The sequence below is a fragment of the Caretta caretta genome, chromosome 7 (genome assembly GCF_965140235.1).
Source record: "Caretta caretta isolate rCarCar2 chromosome 7, rCarCar1.hap1, whole genome shotgun sequence".
Classification (NCBI taxonomy): Eukaryota; Metazoa; Chordata; order Testudines; family Cheloniidae; genus Caretta; species Caretta caretta.
In genome coordinates, this window is record NC_134212.1 from 105,391,443 (window position 1) to 105,417,523 (window position 26,081).

The following is a 26,081-nucleotide window of genomic DNA, read 5'->3' on the forward strand; positions in this document are numbered from 1 at the left end:
CACGGGGGCACAAATTCCTCTGCACACCCAGCCCCAGTTGCAGCAGCAGCTCTGCTGTGCCAGAGGCCTTCTGCCGTCCTTACACCACGGGTGAATGTCATACATTGTCTTCCAGTTTTGTTACACTTCAACTCCAACCCAAAGGAGTTTGCCTATTTGAAGACAGCATCCAGGGGTCTATAGTTAGTTAGGATCTCAAAACCCGCTTTGAAGACTCTACACAGCCTCCCCCAGGTCAAATAAGCATACAGACCAAATTAACTGCTGAAATATAGTGATCTCTAATGAGGAACAAGGGCTTAGGGATTTCCAGCATATCAAGAGAAAACTCTTAACATCTTGCATTGTGCCCAAGGCCAGAGTTTTACTGCTATTTCAGCCAACATATTTCTGACATTACTGTAAGTTAAATTACAGTCTATGTTGCTTACATACAGGAGGTTTCAATAAACGCAGCAACAAAACTGTTTAATAACAGTATGTAACCTAATAAAAAATTAAGTTGAAAAACCTAAAAGAAACAAAACCAAATCTCCAATGACATAGGGGGGATTTTGGTGGAGATATTATCAAATATTTCCCAGTTTTATAAGAAATGACCTGTTTTCCTGCAGTAATTATATGATTGTTATTGTTTATGTTTATTGTGGTAGCACCTAGAAGCACCAGCCCAGGTCAGGGCCCCAGTGCTAGGCACTGTACAAACACATAGTAAGAGACAGTCCATGTCCCAAACAGCTTGCAGTCTAAATAGACAAAGGAAGGCCTATTGTTCCTGTTTCACTGATGGGGAAAGTGAGGCACAGAGGATTAAATGATTTAGCCATGGTCACACAGGAAGTCTGTGGCAGAGCAAGGAATTGAACTCAGATCTCCTGAGTCTCACACTAGTTTCGCTAACCACAAAACCATCCTTCCTCTTTATATAAAGATATTACAAGCAACAAGGAAAATAGAACCAGTCTGATTTTTAAAACTCCTTATTAATCTAGTCTTTATTCAGGAAACTACAGAAGAGAATTTCTCAATAAGAGGTCCTGAAATGCCTAGGTTCTTATCTAGCAAGTCCAGCAGTGGCCAATAGCCATGCTTTACAGATTCCAAGGGCAGAGGGAGTATTGCTACCATCCCAGCTGACCTCCTGTATAACACAGGCCATAGAACGTCTCCAAAATATTTCCTAGAACATATCTTTTAGAGAAATATCTAATCTGACTTAAAAAAGGTCAGTGATGGAAAATCCACCATGACCCTTGGTAAGCTCTTCCAATGGTTAATCACTCTCAGTGGTAAAAATTTACACCTTATTTCCAGCCTCAATTTGTCTGGATTCAAATTCCAGCCCCTGGATTGTGTTGTACCTTTCTCTTCTAAACTGAAGAGTCCATTATTAAATATTTGTTCCTCAGGCAGATACTTACTGTCATTCATTAACCTTCACTTTGTTAAGCTACACAGATTGATCTTTTTGAGTCTATCACTATAAGGCATGTGTCATAAATATAAAGGGAAAGGTAAACACCTTTAAAATCCCTCCTGGCCAGAGGAAAAACCCTTTCACCTGTAAAGGGGTAAGAAGCTAGGATAACCTCGCTGGCACCTGACCAAAATGACCAATGAGGAGACAAGATACTTTAAAAGCAGGAGGGGGGGAGAAACAAAGGGTCTGGGTCTGTCTGTGTGATGCTTTTGCCGGGACAGAACAGGAATGGAGTCTTAGAATTTAGTAAGTAATCTAGCTAGATATGCGTTAGATTATGATTTCTTTAAATGGCTGAGGTAATAAGCTGTGCTGAATGGAATGGATATTCCTGTCTTTGTGTCTTTTTGTAACTTAAGGTTTTGCCTAGAGGGATTCTCTATGTTTTGAATCTAATTACCCTGTAAGGTATTTACCATCCTGATTTTACAGAGGTGATTTTTTTTTTTACTTCTATTAAAATTATTTTTGTAAGAAACTGAATGCTTTTTTCATTGTTCTTAAGATCCAAGGGTTTGGGTCTGTGGTCACCTATGCAAATTGGTGAGGATTTTTATCAAACCTTCCCCAGGAAGGAGGGTGCAAGGTTTTGGTGAGGATTTTGGGGGGGAAAGATGTTTCCAAACGACTCTTTCCCAATAATAAACCTAGTTAGACGTTTGGTGGTGGCAGCGAAAGTCCAAGGGCAACAGGTAAAATAGTTTGTACCTTGGGGAAGTTTTAACCTAAGCAGGTAAAAGTAAGCTTAGGAGGTTTTCATGCAGCTCCCCACATCTGTACCCTAGAGTTCAGAGTGGGGAAGGAACCTTGACAGCATGTTTTCTAATCCTTTAATCATTCTTGTGGCTCTTCTCTGAACCATCTCCAATTTAACATTCTTCTTTAACTGGGGGCACAAAAACTCACCATGGTATTCCAGCAACAGTTGCACCAGTGCCAAATGCAGAGCTTAAAATAACCTCTCTGATTGCACTCAATATTTTCCCCCAGTTACTTGTCCTTAACAGCACTATTCCCATGCTTGAAGCAAAGCACGTACATAAGTACTTGCAGGGGCCCTGGAATGCATATGCCTCAGAGAAGAAAATTACTTTAGTTTTGTGTCTTATACCAGTGCCACTGTCACTGTGCACACTGTCAAAACTTACACAATATTAATAATAATTGTTTGAGTCTAATGGTAGGAATATCAGACCAATTAGCACAGCAGTGGCTGACACTCTGAGAAAGTTTGACTTTCTGCACAAGCATAAAGAAATAGAACGCATATCAGAAAGGTTCGATTAGAACCCTTCTGGTCTAAGATGAGGAACAGGTTTTGATACTTCTTTTAAAAACATACAAAGCCCATTGAAATCAATGGATCAAGCCCTAAAATAACATTAGGAGTCACTTTAGCAGTGATTTTCACTCCTTTACAATCCCAATTGATAATTCAGCACAAGAATTAGGTCCTCATGGTCAAACATAAATGAGCACATCAGATGAAAAATAAATCTTCTCCTGTCGTGAACTCACTTTGCTGTATCTGTGGTTGTAATGCATGTGACTTACGTTTAGAGATCCCCTCAAGGTGAAGGGCTTCATTCGTTTCAACCAACAGAACTAAAATATGCCCTCTTCCCCCAGCTAGGGAAGAAAGTTTGACTTGGGGGCAGCAAAAGCTGCTCAAACTAACCACTGCTCTTCTGAAGTGTATGGCCCAGGAAGCAAATGGTGCTGGCAAAGGAGGATGCAGGGACAAGGCACCCAGGAGATGTGCTCATTCAACACAGTGGCCTGCTTTCCTTAGGTGTGAATCCCACTACTAATGCAGATGAACCCACAGGTGGAGAGGGGTTCAAACTGCATCCTAACCAGAGCTCATGGTGCTGAATCAATTGTGTAGTGTGACAGCTTTAACGGCAAATTTCCTTGCAGGGGCTCGTCATGGGTTATGGTGCCTGCCGCTGCTTTGTTGATGACCCTCCAGTGACCTGATGTAAGACGACCTGGCGATCTCTACTGAACCAATATCTATAACACAAAACCACCACCATAATTTGCACCATTGCCAGCTGTCTCAACCAAGGGTCAATGACTGCCTAGGAGTGGAGATAGATCTATCCCCTCACCACTCAAGTGATGGTCCCTTCAGGACACAGTTGAGACACACTGGCAGGGCAGTGTGAGGAAACTAGCACTGATGCTGCTCAGACATACCTGTTCCATGTATAAATGGACAACTTTAGTCTTTGGGCTCCCAGCCTGGCATCTTACACAAGCCTTAAATTCAATTAAAAAGAAACTCCTTGCATGTCACTACTGGGTTTGCCTTAAGCTGCCCTAACACCCAAACACTAATTAAACAATAGGTATGTATTAAGGGAAGGTACAGTAACTTTGACAATTTTTGTATTGATTTGCATGTTTTATAACAGAGGTCGTGAATTCTATTATTAAAAATAGCCTATGTTATAAACTATGGTTCTGTCCTCCCCTGCTCCACCAATTACATGAACGTGCTTTTAGCACCTTTTATAAGAGATGGGGATTGACCTACTGAACTTGGCGAAAGTTTCCTTTCACCTGATTGTTGTACAAGCATGATGCCGTCCTCTATATTTCAGTGGATATGTATGCATATATGCATGCAGACTTGTGAAAAGTTTTGGATAGAAGAATACTACTATAACACGCTGTTTTCAATTGCTTATTCACCATTTGGGCTGAAATTTCCCATGCTTGGTGTCTGCCTCAGGTTGAATTTTTTGGAGCAAAATATAAACTAATTTGACTGCTATGTTCATCAACTTGGGATAGTACCCTACCAGTGCAGGCAATTTTTTTCAACTGATTAATGATTGAACATACTAGAGTTCACAGCTACATTGTCCTCCAATTTTTAGATGTAATATACATAGTGACTAAAGTAAATATCAGCTGAAACTGAATCTAACCTGCCTGTATTTCTCTGGGGTTGGGTTACTATTTTTTGCTAGGAGCCCAAGGAAAGCAGAGCTTCAAACTCAATAGATTCTCTCATGGTTGAACAAATATTTTTTAAAATGTCAAGGTAAACCAAAAGTTTCATGTTTGTTTTCCTATCTTACTCAATTTTTAAGACTACAAACTTGAGGTCTGGAAAGTCTATTTTTTTACCCTGATCCTACTTTATTTTTGGATATAATTCCACTAACTTGAGCCAAATAAAAAATGTAACTCTTTAAATACCATGGAACATGTAGCATAATCAAGCAAAAGGGTATATGCCTGGACACTATACATCCTGATGACAGAACAGTAATTATAAATAATATCTAGCTCTTTGGTAGCACTTTACATCCATAGATTTCAAAGCCTTCACAAAGGAGGTAAGCAAATTATCTCCATTTTACTGATGAGGAAATTGGGGCACCGGAAAATGAAGTGACTTGGCCAAGGTCACCTAGTACTCTAGCAGCAGAACTGGGAATAGAATTCAGGTCTCCTGAGTTCCAGTCTAGTGCTCAGTGGTTCTAAACCAGGCTATGTACCCCTGGGGGTATGGAGACATCTTCCAGGGGATACATCAACTCACCTAGATATTTGCCTAGTTTTACAGCAAGCTACATAAAAAGCACTAGCCTAGTTAGTACAAACGAATATTTCGTACAACTTGTTTATACTGCTCTGCATACTATACACTGAAATGTAAGTACAATACTTATATTCCAATTGATTTATTTTATAATTATATGGGAACAATGAGAAAGTAAGCAATTTTTCAGTAATAGTGTGCTGTGACACTTTCGTATTTTTGTCTGATTTTGTAAGCAAATAGTTTTTAAGAGAGGTAAAACTTGGGGGTACACAAGACAGATCAGACTCCTGAAAGGGGTACAGTAATCTGGAAAGGTTGAGAGCCACTGTTGTAAACTGCCAATGCTCAGAGCCTCTGAAAACCAACGCACAATGCACTAGTTGCTATAGGTACACTGGCACCTCCTGAAAAGCTGTTTGAATTGCTTCTTTTAGAAAAAGAATGCTAAAGTTTTGCTTTAAAAACATACCCACACTTTCAGTATATAGATAATACGGCCTAACAGTCAGGGGAGGGCTGCTCCTCTGCAGACAAACCATCTAGCCACAGAGTGAGGGTTTACAAAACTAAAAAAAGCCCAGTCCAAACCCCAGTGAAATCAATGGAAGGACTCCCTTTCACTTGAAAGAGTTTTGGATCAGAGTCTTAGAATAAAACTCAACAGAGACCAAAGACCAATTTTACTGGGTGGGGATGGCTTGGAGATCTAAGCATCACTTCTGGAAGATCAGGATCCCTGAAATTACAGGTCCCAAATGTGGCAGGATTCACTCAGTAATTCCACCAGAGAGAGATTTAGCACCACTCAATTTATTGTATTGAAGATGTGGAGGCACAAGAATGACTTTCACATAAGACCTTATAAACCAGAGGTTCTCAGACAGGGGTCTGCCCCTCAGGGGGTTGCAAGGTTATTACATGGGGAGAGGGTCACAAGCCATCAGCCTCCACCCCAAACCCCACTTTGCCTCTAGAATTTATAATGGTGTTAAATATATAAAAATGTGTTTTTTAATTTATAAGGAGGGGTCACACCCAGAGGCTTGCTATGTGAAAAGGTTCACCAGTACAAAAGTTTGAGAACCACTGTTATAAACTATGGTTCTGTCTTCCCCTGCTCCACCAATTACATGAATGTGCTTTTAGCACCTTTTATAAGAGATGGGGATTGACCTACTGAACTTGGCGAAAGTTTCCTTTCACCTGATTGTTGTACAAGCATGATGCCGTCCTCTATATTTCAGTGGATATGTATGCATATATGCATGCAGACTTGTGAATCGTTTTGGATAGAAGAATACTACACAAATGGACATTATAGGAACACAGGAATTGCCTTACTGGATCAGACCAATAATCCATCAAATCCAGCAGTGGCCAGTACCATCTGCTTCAGGGGATGATAGGAGAAACCCTACAGAAAACAGTTACGGAATAACCTGCCTCCAGGGAAAGCTTCCTCCTAATGATCAATATTTAAAGGTTGTCTTATGCCCTGAAGGTTAATTATTTGGAGACAGATTCTCCCAGATATTCTTTGTGGTTGCTGGGAAAATGTGGTTCAGTGCACTGTGTGAGCTGATGAGAGAAAAAAAGGTTCTCTCATTAATGAGAGCTCTAGATTTTGAAAATAAGTACAGAAAATTAGAAGATCTAGCACAGATTTCACAAGATATTCAAAGATTTTCAAAAGATATTGCAGGTATGTGCTAATTCATTCTTTAAAGGCCTGCACAAGGTAGTGAATAGATTATAAGTTATGGCTCTGAATCAGAAGAACACAGTCCTCAACTAGCTGAAGTCCTAACATTTGAAGCACCAGCCCCACTGCAGTTGATGACCCTTTGGAAAAATTCAGAGTGAACACACAATCTGATTGTGATTAACAGGTGTGGGGGAGAACAGAATGTATGGATATATGGCATCCTAGATGCCTGGTTTGGAGGGGAGGAGGCAATGCAAGAGTGAATGGCAGGAGGGGGAGAGCATACAGGGAGCATTGCATAGGGCTGAAGATGCATAGCAGATGGAAGGGAGAGCATGTGGGAATGGTGTACAACATCCAGCATACCGGGGGAGGTAGTGGGAAACCATGTAAAATAGCGTGTGCCACCCAGTGTACATGGCAGCAGGGATAGGTGAAATGTGGAATAGTGTGTTGCACCCAGTATACATGAGATGAGGGAGAAGTGAAATGCTGTTTGGTACTCAGGATACATGGCCCGGGAGTCGGAGAGGTGAAACTGTGGAGTGGTGATTGGCAACCAGGGTACATTTGGGGCGGGGTGGCAGGATGAAATGTGAAATGGTGTATGGCATCCAGAGGGCAATGTAAAGTGATGTGTGGTACCCAGGATACACATCAGGCAATGTGGAATGGTGTATGGCACCCAGAGTATATGGCAGAGGTGTGAGGGGGAGTTGGAACAGGGTGTGGCACCCAGGATACATGACAGGGGAGGTGGCACCCAGCATACATTGGGGAGGAGGAATGGCGTGTGGCACCCAGCGTACAGTGGGGGGGGGGTTGAAGTGTGGCATAGTGTGTGGCACCCAGGAGAGGGGGCAGGCAACGGGGCACGGCGTATGGCCCCCAGGCGTGCCCCGCTGGGCTCTCTCCCAGGCCTGCAGCTCTGCGTCCCTTCCCCTGCCCACAGGGCTAGGACCGCAGGTTCCCAACCCGCGGTAGTTTGGACCCTTCTCCTGGGAGCGGCTGGAAGCACCGCGAGGAAGGAGCCCGGCGGGACGCCGTGGCCCCTGGCTGAACCTGGCGCCGGCCGAGAAGGGGGCGGCCCCACACAGCTGCAAGGAGGGAGGGGGCGGCGCCCCCTTCGCAGCGTGCCCGGGAGGCGGGGCGGGTCAGGGCACCGCCGGGTGGGGCGGAGGAGGGGGCCGGCCGCCGGGGCTGTGTAACGCCCTAGCTCTGCGGGCACTTACTTTTCCACCGCTTCTCTAGATCCCGGGATGGGAACCCCGCCTCCGTCTCCTCCACCGTCATACAAGACCCCACTGATATCTAGCACCACTCCCGTAATGCCCGCATGCTGCTTTGCCCACTCTGCCATAGCGCGCACAGCCCGGCCTGGGGCGTGCGGCCGGGGCGTGGGGTCAGCTGAACTCCGCCGAGTCCAGAGCCCTTCCTTCCGCCAGGGCCGCTGGGAAACGTAGTTTTTCATTGGTGTTAATTTGAGCAGAAGAAGACGAAGTGCGGGCATACATGGGGGGGAAAGGTGGAACGGGATTGGCACCAAACATACATTGGGGAGGGGGCGACGGGGCGGTGCACCGGGGTGTGCCACCCAGCATACATTGGGATGGGGGGCTGGAACAGGGTGTGCCACCCAGCATACATTCAGGTTTCAGAGTAACAGCCCTGTTAGTCTGTATTCACAAAAAGAAAAGGAGTACTTGTGGCACCTTAGAGACTAACCAATTTATTTGAGCGAAAGCTTTCGGTGAGCTACAGCTCACTTCATCGGATGCATACTGTGGAAAGTGTAGAAGATCTTTTTATACACACAAAGCATGAAAAAATACCTCTCCCCACCCCACTCTCCTGCTGGTAATAGCTTATCTAAAGTGACCACTTTCCTTACAATGTGTATGATAATCAAGTTGGGCCATTTCCAGCACAAATCCAGGGTTTAACAAGAACATCTGAGGAGAGGCCGGGTAGGAAAAAACAAGGGGAAATAAGTTACCTTGCATAATGACTTAGCCACTCCCAGTCTCTATTCAAGCCTAAATTAATTGTATCCAATTTGCAAATGAATTCCAATTCAACAGTCTCTGGCTGGAGTCTGGATTTGAAGTTTTTTTGTTGTAATATTGCAACTTTCATGTCTGTAATCGCGTGACCAGAGAGATTGACGTGTTCTCCAACTGGTTTATGAATGTTATAATTCTTGACAGCATACATTGGGGAGGAAGGGTGGAATGGGGTGTGACACGCAGCATACCTTGGGGAGGGGGGTGGAATGGGGTGTGACACCCAGCATACATTGGGGGGGGTGGAATGGTGGGAGGTGTGGCACCCAGCATATGTTGTGGAGGGGCAAGAGGGAGGTAGAACGGGGACTAATGGGCAGGCAGCATTTTTGATTCGCTGCTAGTGATGACAGTGAGCAGGGGGAGAAACAGATTCTCACGGTGGCTGTCTTGAAGTAAGCTTCTACACACAACTTCAGGTCACAATCTGCTTCATTTGTGTCTTTTATAATAAATAATAGTAATTACTATCATACTACGGTCTTGCACTTAGCAATCATCATCGCCACCAAGCACACTTCACCCAGCCCTTTACAAGTCATTTTACAGTAGTATCTACAGCCCCCAGCCAAGATGAGGGCCCGCTTGTACTAGGCACTGAACAAACACATAGTAAGCGAATATCTTATATGGTCACACTTCAGATCACTCACAGACATAGAACCTGATCCCCATCCTCATGAAATTAATGATAAAACTGCCATGAATCTCAACAGAAACTCTTTTTATTCAAATCTTCCATTTAAAGAAATCACTCCTGGGCTGAAATCAAACCTTCAGAATAGCAGCCTGAGTAAGTTACAGGCACCTGAAAATGACTCATCAGAGTGGAAAGGCTTGTGCAGCCTTACCTACAGGCATTGCTATGTGCTCTGCCTGTAATTTAAAAAGGCTGCAAAAAAGCAGGGCAAGAAGAGAAACAATTTAAAATTCTTTATAATATTATCTTGATTTTCTTATTTTCATGGAAGGTTGCAGAGTGCCACCCTTGGAAACTGATATCCTCTACTTCTCCCCACAATGCAAGCTGCAGTGGAAACTTCTCCACATTACCCTACCTCTGTTCCTCAATTCTCTAGTGAAGGGACCACCTCCAGGGAAAAGAAGGCAGCTGAGTCACAGTCTCCATACCTATTCACTCCTTGGCTTCTGGGATGAGACTGTATACAAGAAAGCCCATTAAATTGATAAGAGAAAGATTAAACCACATGTGACAGATGTTAGCTATGTTGCTTAATGCATTACTGGAAGGGGCTCCAATATTACGGGGATGAGGAAAGTACAAGAACCAGAATAGAACAGAACAGAATAAAATAGACATATTGCTATAATGAACAGAATTTGCATCAGTGGTTATCAGTGACAAACAGTTGAGTGAATGAGTGGTCAGCATGATAAAGAGTGTTTGAATAAAGAGAAAATTCCAAAGTATGTTGACACTATGAAAGCTGCTCTTTTGCTCAGAGCAAATGTTAACAACACTTCTTCAACGTTTCATGATAAACTCATTGGGACACTAAGTTACTGGAAAAAAATCCTCCATTCTAAGGAATATACGTCACTACTGAGTCAGACACTGCCAGTAGTAACAATGGCACACACTTATTTTTTAAAAGTGTAGTTTTGTTTGTCTTTTGTGGGAGTATTTCATGACCCTGAAAATGTTGGCACAAAAGTGTCTTGGGTTTTCATTTTGAAAACATGGTCACCTTCACATTAGGGCCCCGGTTTTCAAAAGTGCCCTCCAATTTTGGGGGCCTCAGTTTTTGCCTGATTTAGGCACAACGGGCCTGATTTTCAGAGGCACTGTGCACTGAATTCAGTAGAACGACTTGGTGTAAATATAGATTGCCAGCTCAGATCCCATTTTTTATACTGACTGCTTTTTAAGCTCAGCATTTGCAGCACAGGCATACTACCATGCAAATTTTTGCAGTGTAGTAGAGATTTGATGTAAGTATAAAATGGGGCCCATAGAGAGCATATTTACTTTAACTGAGGCTGTGTTGATCAAAAAAGTAGCAGAAAGCCTGGCAAGACCTTTTTGACCCAGCCAAAATACAGACTAAGCTGTACCTTACAAAGTTTGTGCCTTTACATACAGTACATCCCATTACCTCATAGAAACAATTGAAAAAACACTAGCCTGTCACATAAAGAATTAGACTAATCCTCACTATTTTATAATCATGGGTAAGATTTGATCAGTTGTGTTCCAGCCTTACCGATAATATTGTTTTCCCCTTGATACAATGCAGATAGTTTTTGTTCTTAACACTATAAATAGCCTGCCACAATTCACATAATATATAAGGAACTGGGTTGGAATTATAGTCCACTTTGTTTTGAAAAAAAAAGCAGGGTAGCCTTGGCACCACTGATTTGCATCACTGCTTCTGGAATAGCCTCTGGCTTCTCCTTACAGATAATATCTAAACAGTGAAATTAATTAAATAGACCCAGAAATGGATCAGGTTATTTAAAACAACATCGCTAATGGTGCAATATCTCAGCTGTCCACACAGATAGTGAACATTGTCTTGGATAGTGTTATCAGTCCAGGACACCCGCTATGAATATTGATCCAGAGCTTGTTACAGCCATCACTTGCCGTCAGGACAGGTCAGGGTTGAAACCCACCTAGCATCAAAGCAATTTAAAGACAGCACTCAGACTGAATTTTAATGCCTAAGCTGAGAAACAACCAACTTCAAGCAAACAGTTAAGACTAATATGTGTGTGTGTGCACATGTGTATGTTAAACTGACAATATGTGAAGATGTCTGCTAGCTCAAAAATGTATATCTTAAAGAATTCCATTACTACAACTCACCTTTTACAGTTTTGCAGCCACAATATTAAAATATATCCACAAGGCTATATTTTGTAATCTTACATATATCAGATGGTTTGGATTTTCTCTTACAAAATAAGGCCTTGATCCTGCAAAGACCTATGCATGTGCTTTAAGTTAAGTTAATGCATACACAGGCCAGAGGAATATTTCCATATCACAGCATCTGTGATGGCATCATAATTGTTTCTAAGTAATTCTTTATACCACAGTTATTAGACTAGCATGTTAAGTTTTAAAGAGAATCACGTTTCAGAAATATTGATAAGAAATATGTAAAGGTCTGGTATCCATTTTCCTTAGTTGATCACACTAAGAATGATATCCATGTGACTATTACTCTTCCCCTTCTTTCCTTTTCCTACTTTCTTCCTCCCTACCTCTATCCCAATTAAAAGAAAAATACAATCTAAGTATCTAACAAAGCGTGCCAATTCTTTACTAGGTTCATTTGTCCCTGCCCTGTGTCTGTTTGTACCTTTAGACTGGAAGCCCTTCGGGTCAAAGATTGTCTCTTTTTTATGTTTGTATAGTGCTCAGCACAGTAGAACACCACACTAATTGGGGCATTTGGGTGCTGCCATAGTATAAATGATGATAATAATTAATCATAATAATTCTGTAATTTGATTCCTGCACGTCTTCATCATTTTTTTGTCTCTCTTTCTTCCTAGTCAATTATTTTAGGTTCTGTGATATCAAAATGGAAAATAAGGGTCAGATTCTGCCACTTTTAATTCCATTACCTTAGTACTGTTGTATTTTATTTCATTTTATTTCTTTAGATTTAACAACAATTTTATCCATACAGAAGCTCTGAGCACCTAAAAATAATTAATTTCAATGGGACAATTGGTAGTGTAAGATACTACTCAACACGAATAAGGGTGGCAGAATCGATGGCATACCAAGGTGCAAACTATATGTTAACCAGATGATTCCCAAATACAGACAACATTAATATTGCCATCCCCAAATCCTTCATCCAGAAATAATATTCCTTTTTCCAATGTTCATCCTGATTTGTCAGGTCAAATGCAAATGCGAGAGTGAGAAGAAAATCCACCTTATAGATACAGTACACACAGTTTAGTTAGGTTTCAGAGGAACAGCCGTGTTAGTCTGTATTCGCAAAAAGAAAAGGAGGACTTGTGGCACCTTAGAGACTAACCAATTTATTTGAGCATGAGCTTTCGTGAGCTACAGCTCACTTAGTTAGTGTGAAGTTTAAAAATTTACAGCTCTGTGATTGCTTGAACTGGTTATGGGGACTCCCCCCCCCGCCCCCAGTCATGGTCAGGGGGATGGCACACTGGCTGAGTGGTGTAAAGAAGCATGCCCTGCTTTTGTCAGCCCTCTACCTGTTTTGTATATAAATAGAGGATTTTATTCTCCTGTAGAATAGGAGTCATTTCCATTGAGAGTTATTCCTGTCCTGTGGTGGCGAAGAATCAAGCCACCACCTTAATCTGCCGAGAGAGAAAAAGAGAGAGAGAGATTATAACCTCTTTTTCAATAGTATATTAATATTTATTTCTGCCACTGACTTGGTGTGTGAGCTTGCGTAACTCACTCACGTCACTTGTCCCTCAGCTTCCTCATCTATAAAAGGGGAATCATATATACTCCACAGGAGTGCTGTGAGGATTAATTAGCTCAGACCCAATCCTGCCCTTCATGCAGTGTGGTGATATAGGGGCTGATCCAAAACCCACTGGGGCCAACAGCAAGACTCTCTTTTATTTCAGTAGGTTTTGGATCAGGCCCATAGTTTTGCCACTGATGTCAATGCCACAACCCTCAAGGAATTCAGTGAGTGCAAGATCTCATTCTTAATCTTTGAACCACATTTAGATGACATAAAATGCCATATAAGGGCTTAATATTTTTCTGGACCTTTTTAAAACATAAGACTCAATCCTGCATACTTTGTAAACTCCCATTGACTTCACTGGGAACTTTGGATACACAAGGAATGCAGGATCAAGCCCTTAGATCTAAAGGTGGTTTATACTGTACTCTGTGCTAGGTAATAACATAATAATGCTGGAATAACAGAAGTCATATGCATGCAGTTGCGCAAGAAAATTTGACCATGATGTATAAAGATGATATATATTTAAATAGTAATAACCTAAGCCCATGTTTAATTATTAAAATTCAAGAATTTTAAAAGATGCTACTTAGATCACTCTTACTTTAGCCTGTTTTCATATTTGACTTACTTAACTTTCTCTTGAGGCAGTAAAACAGGTTCAGTCCCTCCTTCGCTGAATGCTGAAGGTAAAATCCCAACTAGTAGACGGTTTGCATTATAGAGGATTTTAGCGGGGAGGTTGGTAGGTGTTTTAGAGCCTGGATGAATACTGCAGCAGGCAAGGGGGTGGAGAAGTGGAGGTTTGAATGAGAAATGCTAAAAGGACATTGCTGCTTTAAAAGCTCATTTACAACGCCAGCTGGGTATAGGAGGCCTAGAGCTATAATGTGGTGGTTTCTCCTCCTCTTCCTATTTCATACCCACTAAGACAATATTAATTGCTAACCTATTGCTCCATAACAAAATCGAGGAGGGTTGGCAGTGAGAAGGTTGCAGGAGGGGTGGGGAAAGGAGATCATTAGCCTCCCAGTGCTATTTCCGGGTGGATGATCCTTGAAAAACCTCCTAATTTGCCTTTAAAAGATGTCATGTCATATCCCAGGCTGCAGTCTGTTCGGCCAACAAGGGGTGTGATATGTTCCCCAACCGCAAAGAGATTTACCCAGTGAACTGATTGCTTAGAAGTCATTTGAATTCCTTGCACTCTTTGACGATCCTGAGTTCTCTTTTAACGTCTGCCTGTTGTCTCCGTCCGTGCACCATTAAAAATTAAAATACATTTTTGGAATCAACCTATTTCAGTGGGTTTTTAAATCAGTGTGCAACGAAACTCCCGTAGGACAACCTCGCTATTAGAACCTTACCTGCTACAAATGAGTGTGTCGGGTCGGGGCGATTTTGGCCGGCAAAGGGGGTGGCGGGCCTGAAACGGTCCATTGGAGGGTTGAAAGCATTGCAATTTCTATGCCCTTTCCCCAACCATACGGCGAATCCAGGTCTGACCTGGATCTGGAGTGGAGATTTTCTTAAATCGAAGCAATGGGGTTTTCTGCACCCGAGAACTTGTGGCAGCGGTACACTTTGTATACACGTTGTTACAACGTGTTGCTGTTACCTGGTGGTCTCTAAGGAAAGGGCACACGTTGTGCATGTTGGTACAGCGATGTCCTAGGTTAAAACTAGACTCTGTAATTCGTTGGTACGTGGAGCTATGGATTCCCCCAAATCAAACATCTGTGCTCTTCTGGGATTTTAACCCACCCCCTGCAGGGGTTAACCCCCCCCCCCCATGACACGTTAGTCTGGGAGACACGTCTCGCTCACACCACACACACACACACACACACACACAAGCTGCGTGTGTGAGTTCCAGCCGGCGGCTCTTGCTTTAACGATACTAGTGCAGCTTTCAAAGACCCCTCTGAAGGCAGCCCGCGCTGCTCTCTCCACGTGGCTGGGGCAGCCAGGCTGGTGGGAAAGCGGAGAAAGTGCCAACGGCGGAGCAGCCCCCTCCTCGGCCCCCACCCCCACTTCCAACCCTTTCCCTTTCCAAGCCTGCATCCTCCTCCTAGACCGAAGCAGAGGAGCCGCTTCCCTCCAGAAGGACATCTGCAAAGCGCAAGCTTGCACACCTCAGGACCCTTCCTCCTACGGACACAGCGTCCCCGGGGGATCGAACCTGCAGCGAGCAGGACTGAAAGCCACGCATCGACCGAAGGCATCTTTGGCACCACGTCTCTCCTCCCTGCGAGCAGCTGGCCAATTGCCTGTGCATTTGTCTGGGGGCACCACAACTCTTTCGGGATCTTTGAGGGGGGAATGCTGGAATGTCAGGACAGTGGGGCCAAGGTGGCCCCCATCCATCATAAAATCTCCTTCTCCATCTTAGACATCCTGGATCCCCAGAAATTTACCAGGAAAAGCAATCCGGCTGCGCAGAGCAGGGGCAGCATCTCGCATTCAGGAGAGCCAGAGAAAAGTTTTGGCGGAGTTGAAGCAGAAAAGGATCCCGCGAATCAAAGGAGCAGCAAGGACACACTAGAGGCATATGGTAGGAATGCATTCAATCCGCATGGTTATTTTCAAACAAATTAACAAGAAACCTTGTCCCGTCTATCAGCCGAAAGGGGCCAGTTCCATAAATTGTGTGCGCAGGCTAAAACAAACGGGGCTAAAAGCACCGAGGATTATGCTTTAGTGTGTTTGCGATTTATTTAGCGGGTCGGCAGAGGATGTCGTGAAACAGGCAGCAGAACGGGGCTGTAGTTGATTTAAAACCTGATGATATATTTTAAAAAACAAGATAGTGGACTGGCTCGTTTTGATGCTGAACTATCTGAGCACGTGAATTAGAGTGGGAGTAGAGCCAGGACTCCCACAGAACAAGCAACACATTGCTGATGAGCGTAAGTCAAAATTGGCTCATGCAGCCTGTGTCAGCGATGGACACGGAGATATTTATTAACCCCTTCCGCAGAATGTTTCCCAAGGAAGGGCGGGCAGGCAGCGGTTAGCCGCTCCTGGTGTGGGGACATGTCACCTTTAAGAAGCTGCCGTGGAAAACTGCTTTGGGAGGAGGGTCATTAGGTGCAGATTTCCTTGAGCCGTGACCCTCCTCGGGTCACCGCTTATACTGCAGCGCCCCCAGGTCTGATGGGAAACCAAAAGTTAGATGCAATTGTTTTCGACTCCAGCTCGTTGGCTGGCCCTGATTGGCACTGGGACAGCCAGGCTGGATAATTGTTCAAATCGTCCCCACAAGAGGATGCCTTAGCTCCCCATTGATCGATATCCTATTACTGACTCCTGCATATCTCCTTCCCGCAGCTTGCAGGTACCAACTTCAAACCTCTTTCCCCCTGCCTGATCCTAATATTGTTCGATTAAAACTTACCTTTAATAGATGACATCTATCGATCCGCCCCTCACAAATCTGAAACTCTATTAGCACGGCTGGGAAGAGCAGATGGAAAGGGGGAGGGGATTTTTGTCTCTTTAAAGGGGGCTTTAATAACTTATTTAATTGGCTAGAGATCCATACCGCCGCACACAAACGAGTTTCGCACAGCTTGCAGCACATAAAGGGTTTCACATATCAGACGGCCAGGTTTTTCTTAAAGGGCAAATGATCATTTTTAAAAATAAAATCTGATTTAAAAAAAAATGTTTTAGGAGGGAGGAAACAATCCCAAATTGGCTCCCGTTTTAAAGGGGGACCGGAAAGAAGAGCCCGCTTCAATTGCTCAGTCTGGGGGACGGGGGGAAAGGGGGGAAGTGTCTTTTGCAAGCTGAGTTTAATAAACAAATGAGGAATTGACATCAGCCGGCAGCAGGCGCCTGCCCCAGCCGCGCGTGTCCCCGGTGACACAGATGCGTGCGGAGAGCAGCTGGCGGGAGGCGAGCGCTGGCGCAGGTCAGGTTGGATCAGCGGCAGGCGCAGGGATGTGGCAGGGGAAGGGCTCGTCCTGTCACTCTGATCAGCCCCCTTCTCTCCCTTAGCCCTGGTCTACACTAGGACTTTAGATCGAATTTAGCAGCGTTAAATCGATTTAAACCTGCACCCGTCCACACAATGAAGCCCTTTATTTCGACTTAAAGGGCTCTTAAAATCGATTTCCTTACTCCACCCCTGACAAGTGGATTAGCGCTTAAATCGACGTTGCCGGCTCGAATTTGGGGTACTGTGGACACAATTCGATGGTATTGGCCTCCGGGAGCTATCCCAGAGTGCTCCATTCTGACCGCTCTGGACAGCGCTCTCAACTCAGATGCACTGGCCAGGTAGACAGGAAAAGAACCGCGAACTTTTGAATCTCATTTCCTGTTTGGCCAGCGTGGCAAGCTGCAGGTGACCATGCAGAGCTCATCAGCAGAGGTGACCATGATGGAGTCCCAGAATCGCAAAAGAGCTCCAGCATGGACTGAACGGGAGGTACGGGATCTGATCGCTGTTTGGGGAGAGGAATCCGTGCTATCAGAACTCCGTTCCAGTTTTCGAAATGCCAAAACCTTTCTGAAAATCTCCCAGGGCATGAAGGACAGAGGCCATAACAGGGACCCGAAGCAGTGCCGCGTGAAACTGAAGGAGCTGAGGCAAGCCTACCAGAAAACCAGAGAGGCGAACGGCCGCTCTGGGTCAGAGCCCCAAACATGCCGCTTCTATGATGAGCTGCATGCCATTTTAGGGGGTTCAGCCACCACTACCCCAGCCGTGTTGTTTGACTCCTTCAATGGAGATGGAGGCAATACAGAAGTAGGTTTTGGGGACGAAGAAGATGATGAGGAGGAGGTTGTAGATAGCTCACAGCAAGCAAGCGGAGAAACCGGTTTTCCCGACAGCCAGGAACTGTTTCTCACCCTAGACCTGGAGCCAGTACCCCCCGAACCCACCCAAGGCTGCCTCCTGGACTCAGCAGGCGGAGAAGGGACCTCTGGTGAGTGTACCTTTTAAAATGCTATACATGGTTTAAAAGCAAGCATGTGAAAGGATTACTTTGCCCTGGCATTTGCGGTTCTGCCTTTGCAAAAGGTTTCTGGGGAGGGCAGCCTTATTTCGTCCTTCATGGTAGGACACTTTACCACTCCAGGCCAGCAACACGTACTGGGGAATCACTGTAGAACAAAGCATTGCAGTGTATGTTTGCTGGCATTCAACCAAAATCCGTTCACGCGGTGGGAGGAGGCAAAATGCGACCTTGTAACGAAAGCACATGTGCTATGTATGTAATGTTAACTTTCAAGGTTTACCCTGAAAGAGTGTAGCCACTGTTTTATAAAATGTGTCTTTTTAAATACCGCTGTCCCTTTTTTTTTCTCCACCAGCTGCATGTGTTTCAATGATCACAGGATCTTCTCCTTCCCAGAGGCTAGTGAAGCTTAGAAAGAAAAAAAAACGCACTCGCGATGAAATGTTCTCCGAGCTCATGCTGTCCTCCCACACTGACAGAGCACAGACGAATGCGTGGAGGCAAATAATGTCAGAGTGCAGGAAAGCACAAAATGACCGGGAGGAGAGGTGGAGGGCTGAAGAGAGTAAGTGGCGGGCTGAAGAGAGTAAGTGGCGGGCTGAAGACAGGGCTGAAGCTCAAAGGTGGCGGCAGCGTGATGAGAGGAGGCAGGATTCAATGCTGAGGCTGCTGCAGGACCAAACCAGTATGCTCCAGTGTATGGTTGAGCTGCAGCAAAGGCAGCTGGAGCACAGACTGCCACTGCAGCCCCTCTGTAACCAACCGCCCTCCTCCCCAAGTTCCATAGCCTCCTCACCCAGACGCCCAAGAACACGGTGGGGAGGCCTCCGGCCAACCAGCCACTCCCCCACAGAGGATTGCCCAAAAAAAAGAAGGCTGTCATTCAATAAATTTTAAAGTTGTAAACTTTTAAAGTGCTGTGCTTAAAGTGCTGTGTGGCATTTTCCTTCCCTCCTCCACCACCCCTCCTGGGATACCTTGGTAGTCATCCCCCTATTTGTGTGATGAATGAATAACGAATGCATGACTGTGAAGCAGCAATGACTTTATTGGCTCTGCAAGCAATGATTAAAGGGAGGAGGGGAGGGTGGTTAGCTTACAGGGAAGTAGAGTGAACCAAGGGGCGGGGGGGTTCATCAAGGAGAAACAAACAGAACTTTTACACCGTAGCCTGGCCAGTCATGAAACTGTTTTTCAAAGCTTCTCTGATGCGTACCGCGCCCTCCTGTGCTCTTCTAACCGCCCTGGTGTCTGGCTGCGCGTAACCAGCAGCCAGGCGATTTGCCTCAACCTCCCACCCCGCCATAAACGTCTCCCCCTTACTCTCACAGATATTGTGGAGCACACAGCAAGCAGTAATAACAGTGGGAATATTGGTTTCGCTGAGGTCTAAGCGAGTCAATAAACTGCGCCAGCGCGCCTTTAAACGTCCAAATGCACATTCTACCACCATTCTGCACTTGCTCAGCCTGTAGTTGAACAGCTCCTGACCACTGTCCAGGCTGCCTGTGTACGGCTTCATGAGCCATGGCATTAAGGGGTAGGCTGGGTCCCCAAGGATACATATAGGCATTTCAACATCCCCAACAGTTATTTTCTGGTCTGGGAATAAAGTCCCTTCCTGCAGCTTTTGAAACAGACCAGAGTTCCTGAAGATGCGAGCATCATGCACCTTTCCCGGCCATCCCACGTTGATGTTGGTGAAACGTCCCTTGTGATCCACCAGAGCTTGCAGCACTATTGAAAAGTACCCCTTGCGGTTTATGTACTCGGCGGCTTGGTGCTCCGGTGCCAAGATAGGGATATGGGTTCCGTCTATGGCCCCACCACAGTTAGGGAATCCCATTGCAGCAAAGCCATCCACTATGACCTGCACATTTCCCAGGGTCACTACCCTTGATATCAGCAGATCTTTGATTGCGTGGGCTACTTGCATCACAGCAGCCCCCACAGTAGATTTGCCCACTCCAAATTGATTCCCAACTGACCGGTAGCTGTCTGGCGTTGCAAGCTTCCACAGGGCTATCGCCACTCGCTTCTCAACTGTGAGGGCTGCTCTCATCTTGGTATTCATGCGCTTCAGGACAGGGGAAAGCAAGTCACAAAGTTCCATGAAAGTGCCCTTACGCATGCGAAAGTTTCGCAGCCACTGGGAATCGTCCCAGACCTGCAACACTATGCGGTCCCACCAGTCTGTGCTTGTTTCCCGAGCCCAGAATCGGCGTTCCACAGCATGAACCTGCCCCATTAGCACCATGATGCATGCATTGTCAGGGCCCATGCTTTCAGAGAAATCTGTGTCCATGTCCTGATCACTCACGGGACCGCGCTGACGTCGCCTCCTCGCCCGGTATCGCGTTGCCATGTTCTGGTGCTGCATATACTGCTGAATAATGCGTGTGGTGGTTAATGTGCTCCTAATTGCCAAAGTGAGCTGAGCGGGCTCCATGCTTGCCGTGGTATGGCGTCCGCACAGAAAAAAGGCGCGGAACGATTGTCTGCCGTTGCTCTGACGGAGGGAGGGGCGACTGACGACACGGCTTACAGGGTTGGCTTCAGGGAGCTAAAATCAACAAAGGGGGTGCCTGTACATCAAGGAGTATTTCAGGCAGGACTGCACGGAGGGTTCCAATAAGAAATGGTGCACCTAAGTTATCGTTGTTATTGGAACAAGGAGGTTAGCCTGGCCTCTGATTGATACATGGCTAGATTTACCTCGCTGCACTTTCTCTGTGAGTGACTGCAGTGTGACCTAGAGGAATGAGTCCCCTAGACAGGGGAGGAGGCAAATGAGTACAAAACAAATCTGGTCTATTTCTTGTTTTGACCCACTCCATCTATCTTTTACATCTTTGGCTGGCAGCAGACGGTGCAGAAGGACTGCATGCCATCCACATCTCATGGCTGCTTGGCAGAAGATGGTACAGTACGCCTGCTAGCCATCCCCATCTCTTGCCTGCCTGGCAGAAGATGGTGCAATACGACTGCTAGCAATCCTCATCTCTTGCCTGCCTGGCAGAAGATGGTACAGTACGACTGCTAGCAGTCCGTATCGCCTGCCTGCTCACCATAAGACGGTTCAATAGGACTGACTGCAGGACTAAAGAGAATGACCTGGTCAAGTCACTCCAAATTTAGTCCCTGCGCCCATGTCTGCCCAGGCGCTCCCAGCCGACGCGGCCAGGAGCACCTCGGACACGATGAGGACGACTACCAATCGTATTGCACCGTCTGCTGCCAGAAGGCAAGGGGTTGCTGCTACTGTGCAGCAAAGCCGTACCGCGTCTGCCAGCACCCAGGAGACATAGGGTGACGGTTACCTGAGCGGGCTCCATGCTTACTGTGGTATGGCGTCTGCACAGGTAACTCAGGAAAAAAGGCGCGAAACGATTGTCTGCCCTTGCTTTCACGGAGGGAGGGAGGGAACGGGGGCCTGACGACACGTACCCAGAACCACCCGCGACAATGTTTTAGCCCCATCAGAGCGCTCCATTGTGACTGCTCTGGACAGCACTCTCAGATGCCCGATTGTTTGCCATTGCTCTGACGCTGGGAGGGGCGCTTACAGGGTTGGCTTCAGGGAGCTAAAATCAACAAAGGGGGTGGCTTTACATCAAGGAGTATTTCAGGCAGGACTTCACAGAGGGTTCCAATAAGAAATGGTGCACCTAAGTTATTGTCCTTATTGGAGCAAGAAGGTTAGCCTGGCCTCTGATTGATACATGGCTAGATTTACCTCGCTGCACCTTGACTGCAGTGTGATCTAGAAGAATGAGTCCCCTAGACAGGGGAGGGGGGGGAAGCAAATGAGTACAAAACAAATCTGGTCTATTTCTTGTTTTGACCCACTCCATCTATCTTTTACATCTTTGGCTGGCAGCAGACGGACTGCATGCCATCCACATCTCATGACTGCTCGGCAGAAGATGGTACAGCACGACTGCTAGCAGTCCGTATCGCCTGCCCGCTCACCATAAGACGGTTCAATAGGACTGACTGCAGGACTAAAGAGAATGACCTGGTCAAGTCACTCCAAATTTAGTCCCTGTGCCCATGTCTGCCCAGGCGCTCCTGATCGACCTCACAGAGGCGACCAGGAGCACCTCAGACATGACGATGACGGCTACCAGTCGTACTGTACCGTCTGCTGCCACAAGGCAAGGGGTTGCTGCTACTGTGTAGCAATGCCGTACCGCGTCTGCCAGCACCCAGGAGACATAGGGTGACGGTTACCTGAGCGGGCTCCATGCTTGCCATGGTATGGCGTCTGCACAGGTAACTCAGGAAAAAAGGCGCGAAATGATTGTCTGCCCTTGCTTTCACGGGGGGAGGGAGGGAACGGGAGGCTGACGATATGTACCCAGAACCACCCGCGACAATGTTTTAGCCCCATCAGGCATTGGGATCTCAACCCAGAATTCCAATGGGCAGCGGAGACTGCGGGAACTGTGGGATAGCTACCCACAGTGCAACGCTCCGGAAGTCGACGCTTGCCTCGGTACTGTGGAAGCGCTCCGCCGAGTTAATGCACTTAATGCACTTAGAGCATTTACTGTGGGGACACACACACTCGAATTTATAAAACCGATTTCTAAAAAACCGACTTCTATAAATTCGACCTTATTCTGTAGTGTAGACATACCCTTAGATGCCAACTCCAAGGGAGAGAGCGAGGCCGCGTCCACCCTGGAGGGCTCCGCGTGCGAGGGGGAGGAGCCGGCCCCGGGACCTGACCGGAGCCAGCCCGCAGCAGCCCCCCCGCGCTTGCACGACTTCCCCGGCTCGCCCGATCCGGAGGAGAGAGACGACCCCGGCTCCCCGCCAGCCTCCAAGCGGCGCCGCGCCGCGCCGAGCTGCGCCAAGCCCCGGCGGGCCCGGACGGCCTTTACGTACGAGCAGCTGGTAGCCCTGGAGAACAAGTTCAGGGCCACCCGCTACCTGTCGGTGTGCGAGCGCCTCAACCTGGCCCTGTCGCTCAGCCTGACCGAGACCCAGGTCAAAATCTGGTTCCAGAACAGACGGACCAAGTGGAAGAAGCAGAACCCCGGGGCGGACGGGGCGGGGCAGCCGGCAGCCAGCGCCGCGGTGCCCCCGTGCGGAGCCGGCGGCGGCAGCCCCAGCCCGCCGGGCCCTAGCGCCCTGGCCTTCCAGACTTTCCCCTCCTACCCCTCCGCCAATGTCCTCTTCCCAGCGGCTACTCCCCTGCCCCTGGCCGCGGCGCCCTTCCTCGGCCCGGCCTACCTGGCCCCCTTCTACACCCCGCACCTCTAAAGAGCCCGCCCGACCAGTTCCAGCCTTTCCCACCCTGGGGGCAGCCCGCGGGGGCTCCGCCCGTGGGTGTGTCTCGCTGCCCCTCCGCCAAGTGCGTTCACAACCCCCGCACTCCCCTCCCGGGGGGATCGCAGCCCCTTAGGCGGCCCCCGCCGCCCTGCCCACGTGAACACCGGCCACAGGACCGCAGGAGAAACAGACAGCGCCTTTGCCATCTGCAGGGAGCGCCCCTCCCGCCCCGTCTCCCCCTCTCCCACGGCTGGAGGGAATGGCAGAGGGGCGCAGGGTGACTTGCAGGGCACACGCGCTTTGGTGGTGGTGGTGGTGGAGGCTTCCAGTTCAGACAGCAGCGGTCCCGTGTTTGCTGTCTCTGTGACCGACCGGAGCGTGCAGTCCGGTCAGAACCGAGGACCTGGCTGCGACTGCTCGGATGCAACATGGAGTTTGGAAACTGGAGAACTTTAATAAAACGTGCATTGCACTACGCTCAGGTTTGACATCTTCCCACGTGTTTGGTATTTTAAGGCATCCTTCCCCGGCATAGTTTACGCCGGATCTTGGCCCCATCGCGACGAATGGGAGTTTCCGTGGGAGCCAGGGTCGCGCTCCTCCAGTTAATCCCTTTAAATTGATGGATGTCTATGAGCAGAGCAGCCGCGCTTCTGTAAAGGCATATTTGAGTTCAAGTGTAGTTTGTGGCATGTAATGATTGATTTCTTAGATTATACTTCACAATCGTGCTGCGCTATATCTTTGGATGAACAAAAGTAAAGGTCCTGATATACATAGATAAACGACTGTGACAAACCAAACAGGTGGAACATTCAGACATTATGTGGTCCAAATATTTATACATACATATAAATGTATATCATTTTATACGTTTTTCCTCATTAGGCTGCAGAGTTCAAGTGTACATTTCTGATGGTTGCATGGTAATTTAAAGTGTAAGAAGTTGATTTTTTTTGAGTCTTTACCGAAGCATGTTTTCGTCAGGGGGAAAAAAAAGTAACCACTGGATTTTATTGGCATATTTGAGATGTAATCATAGGCCTAGGAGATGGAAAAGATAATCCTCTCTACATTTACTGTACCTAACCCTAATTCTCCCAAGTTTCTCTCCTGAAGTTTCCTTTTAAAACATTTCTCTTTGTCATTTGGTTTGGCAGGGCATCCCTCCTAACCTGAAAACTCAGAAACTCTGAGACTAGTTACTGTTGCTTTTATATGAATGATGCGGATAAGAACAAAAGATGCCCCTAAGCCCTGCTTTTATCTCTGGAGATCAGTTACCTGTTTCAGGTGGGTAATACAACCTTATAAAGGGGCAATTGCTGTAACCTTAAAAATCATGTTAAAACTCCTATCGACTTCAAGGGTGCTGCATTGGGCTCAAAAATTGAAAGCTAGGAGTCTGGCATCCCAAGAAATTAATGAAGAGAGTTTGTTAGTGGGAATAGGAAAGTAATACTGCTTACTGCTACTTGAAACTTTAGTTCTGTAATTGTCAGGCAGGGTGTGGGAAACCTGGCTGACACATGAGGAAGTATCCAGTTATTGGTGATATACCTGCTACCTCTCTACCTTTCATTTCTACTGACTTCGGTGGGTTTTGGATCAGGCCTTAGATCAAAAGAGCTTTTTTCTGCAATTATTCTTTTAATAACACAGCATTAATGCCAAATGAGGTAGAAAACATACATCAGAGAAAAGCATTACATTATTATTTTTAAAAGGGGTGGTTGTGGTAGAAAATAGTTAAAGTGCAGAGCTTCCAGTATGCAGTGCACTCTTTTCCATAACAGAGGAATCTGATTTTTTAAAGGATTTGTTAGAGAGGAAAATCACATTTCATCTTCATCATTACAAGTACCATAATGAAAAAGAATTTTAGCTGGGGGCTTATCCATCCCTGAACTGCCAGGAAGTAATTGGTTCACAAAAATCTGTCTCATGCAGTTTGCACAAATTATTACAACATGTTGTTCAAGAACGTATCTTTTCTGTGTCATGATGCTTAAACTGCACATTGGCTTTCCAACCAAAAAGGTAGCTGGTAAGTCCTATCTATCTATAGGTGTGTTTGTCTAAATAAAGCAGTTTTAAAAATTAGACTTTGTTTAATTGTTCTTAATCATTCCCAGATGAAATTATTTTTGTTTTGTGGACCTTTTTCCCCCCAGGGTCCAAACCTAAATAATCCCTTGCAACACTACCCTGGCCATGACCCCAGGGAGAATCCTAAAACTCCTTGGTTCCTGAGCCATCATTTTCAGTTCTGTAAAACCCATGAACCCTCTAGTGGCCAGATGTAGTTACTGCGTTTATTCTCTTACCAGAAGGTCAGTGGACCAGCGTCCTCTTATGGTACCAACCAATCATAGACCTGGAAGGGACCTCGAGAGGTCATCTAGTCCAGTCCCCTGCACTCAAGTCAGGACTAAGTATTATCTATACCATCCCTGACACTGCTTCTTCATAAATAGACTGAAGACTGGTAAGAGGTGATGATCAAGTGGATACCTGTTTTTAAGCAAATCACCTTTGTGGCCTGCATAACTTGCAGCTTCCTGGGGAGCAAG

General features: G+C 46.2%; 2 protein-coding genes across 6 annotated transcripts in view; one reads left to right on the top strand and one right to left on the bottom strand.

Annotated features, from left to right (window-relative positions):
- The window catches only part of LHPP (phospholysine phosphohistidine inorganic pyrophosphate phosphatase), a 191,707-nt gene extending 183,538 nt beyond the window's left edge, over positions 1-8,169 (bottom strand). For 3 of the 5 annotated variants that reach the window (XM_048859298.2, XM_048859295.2, XM_048859299.2), the window contains exon 1: positions 7,980-8,169. In XM_048859298.2, coding sequence (XP_048715255.1) covers positions 7,980-8,107 — 128 coding nt within the window. In that variant the 5' untranslated portion in view covers positions 8,108-8,169. The remainder of the gene's footprint in view (positions 1-7,979) is intronic. The other 2 variants (XM_075131030.1, XM_048859296.1) reach the window with 2 other exon arrangements.
- A 7,171-nt stretch (positions 8,170-15,340) lies between these two features.
- On the top strand, positions 15,341-25,611 carry NKX1-2 (NK1 homeobox 2). Its single transcript, XM_075131031.1, has 2 exons — positions 15,341-15,812; positions 22,877-25,611. Exons 1-2 carry the CDS (start codon positions 15,581-15,583, stop codon positions 23,497-23,499), a joined length of 855 nt encoding a protein of 284 aa, XP_074987132.1. The 5' UTR covers positions 15,341-15,580; the 3' UTR covers positions 23,500-25,611.
- The last annotated feature ends 470 nt before the right edge of the window (positions 25,612-26,081 follow it).

What these genes read in the sequence shown, in the direction of transcription:
- NKX1-2 (XM_075131031.1), top strand. Translation starts at nt 15,581, where the DNA reads ATGCTGGAATGTCAGGACAGTGGGGCCAAGGTGGCCCCCATCCATCAT. An exon ending in GGACACACTAGAGGCATATG is followed by an intron (nt 15,813 to 22,876) that starts GTAGGAATGCAT and finishes ACATACCCTTAG; the next exon opens with ATGCCAACTCCAAGGGAGAG.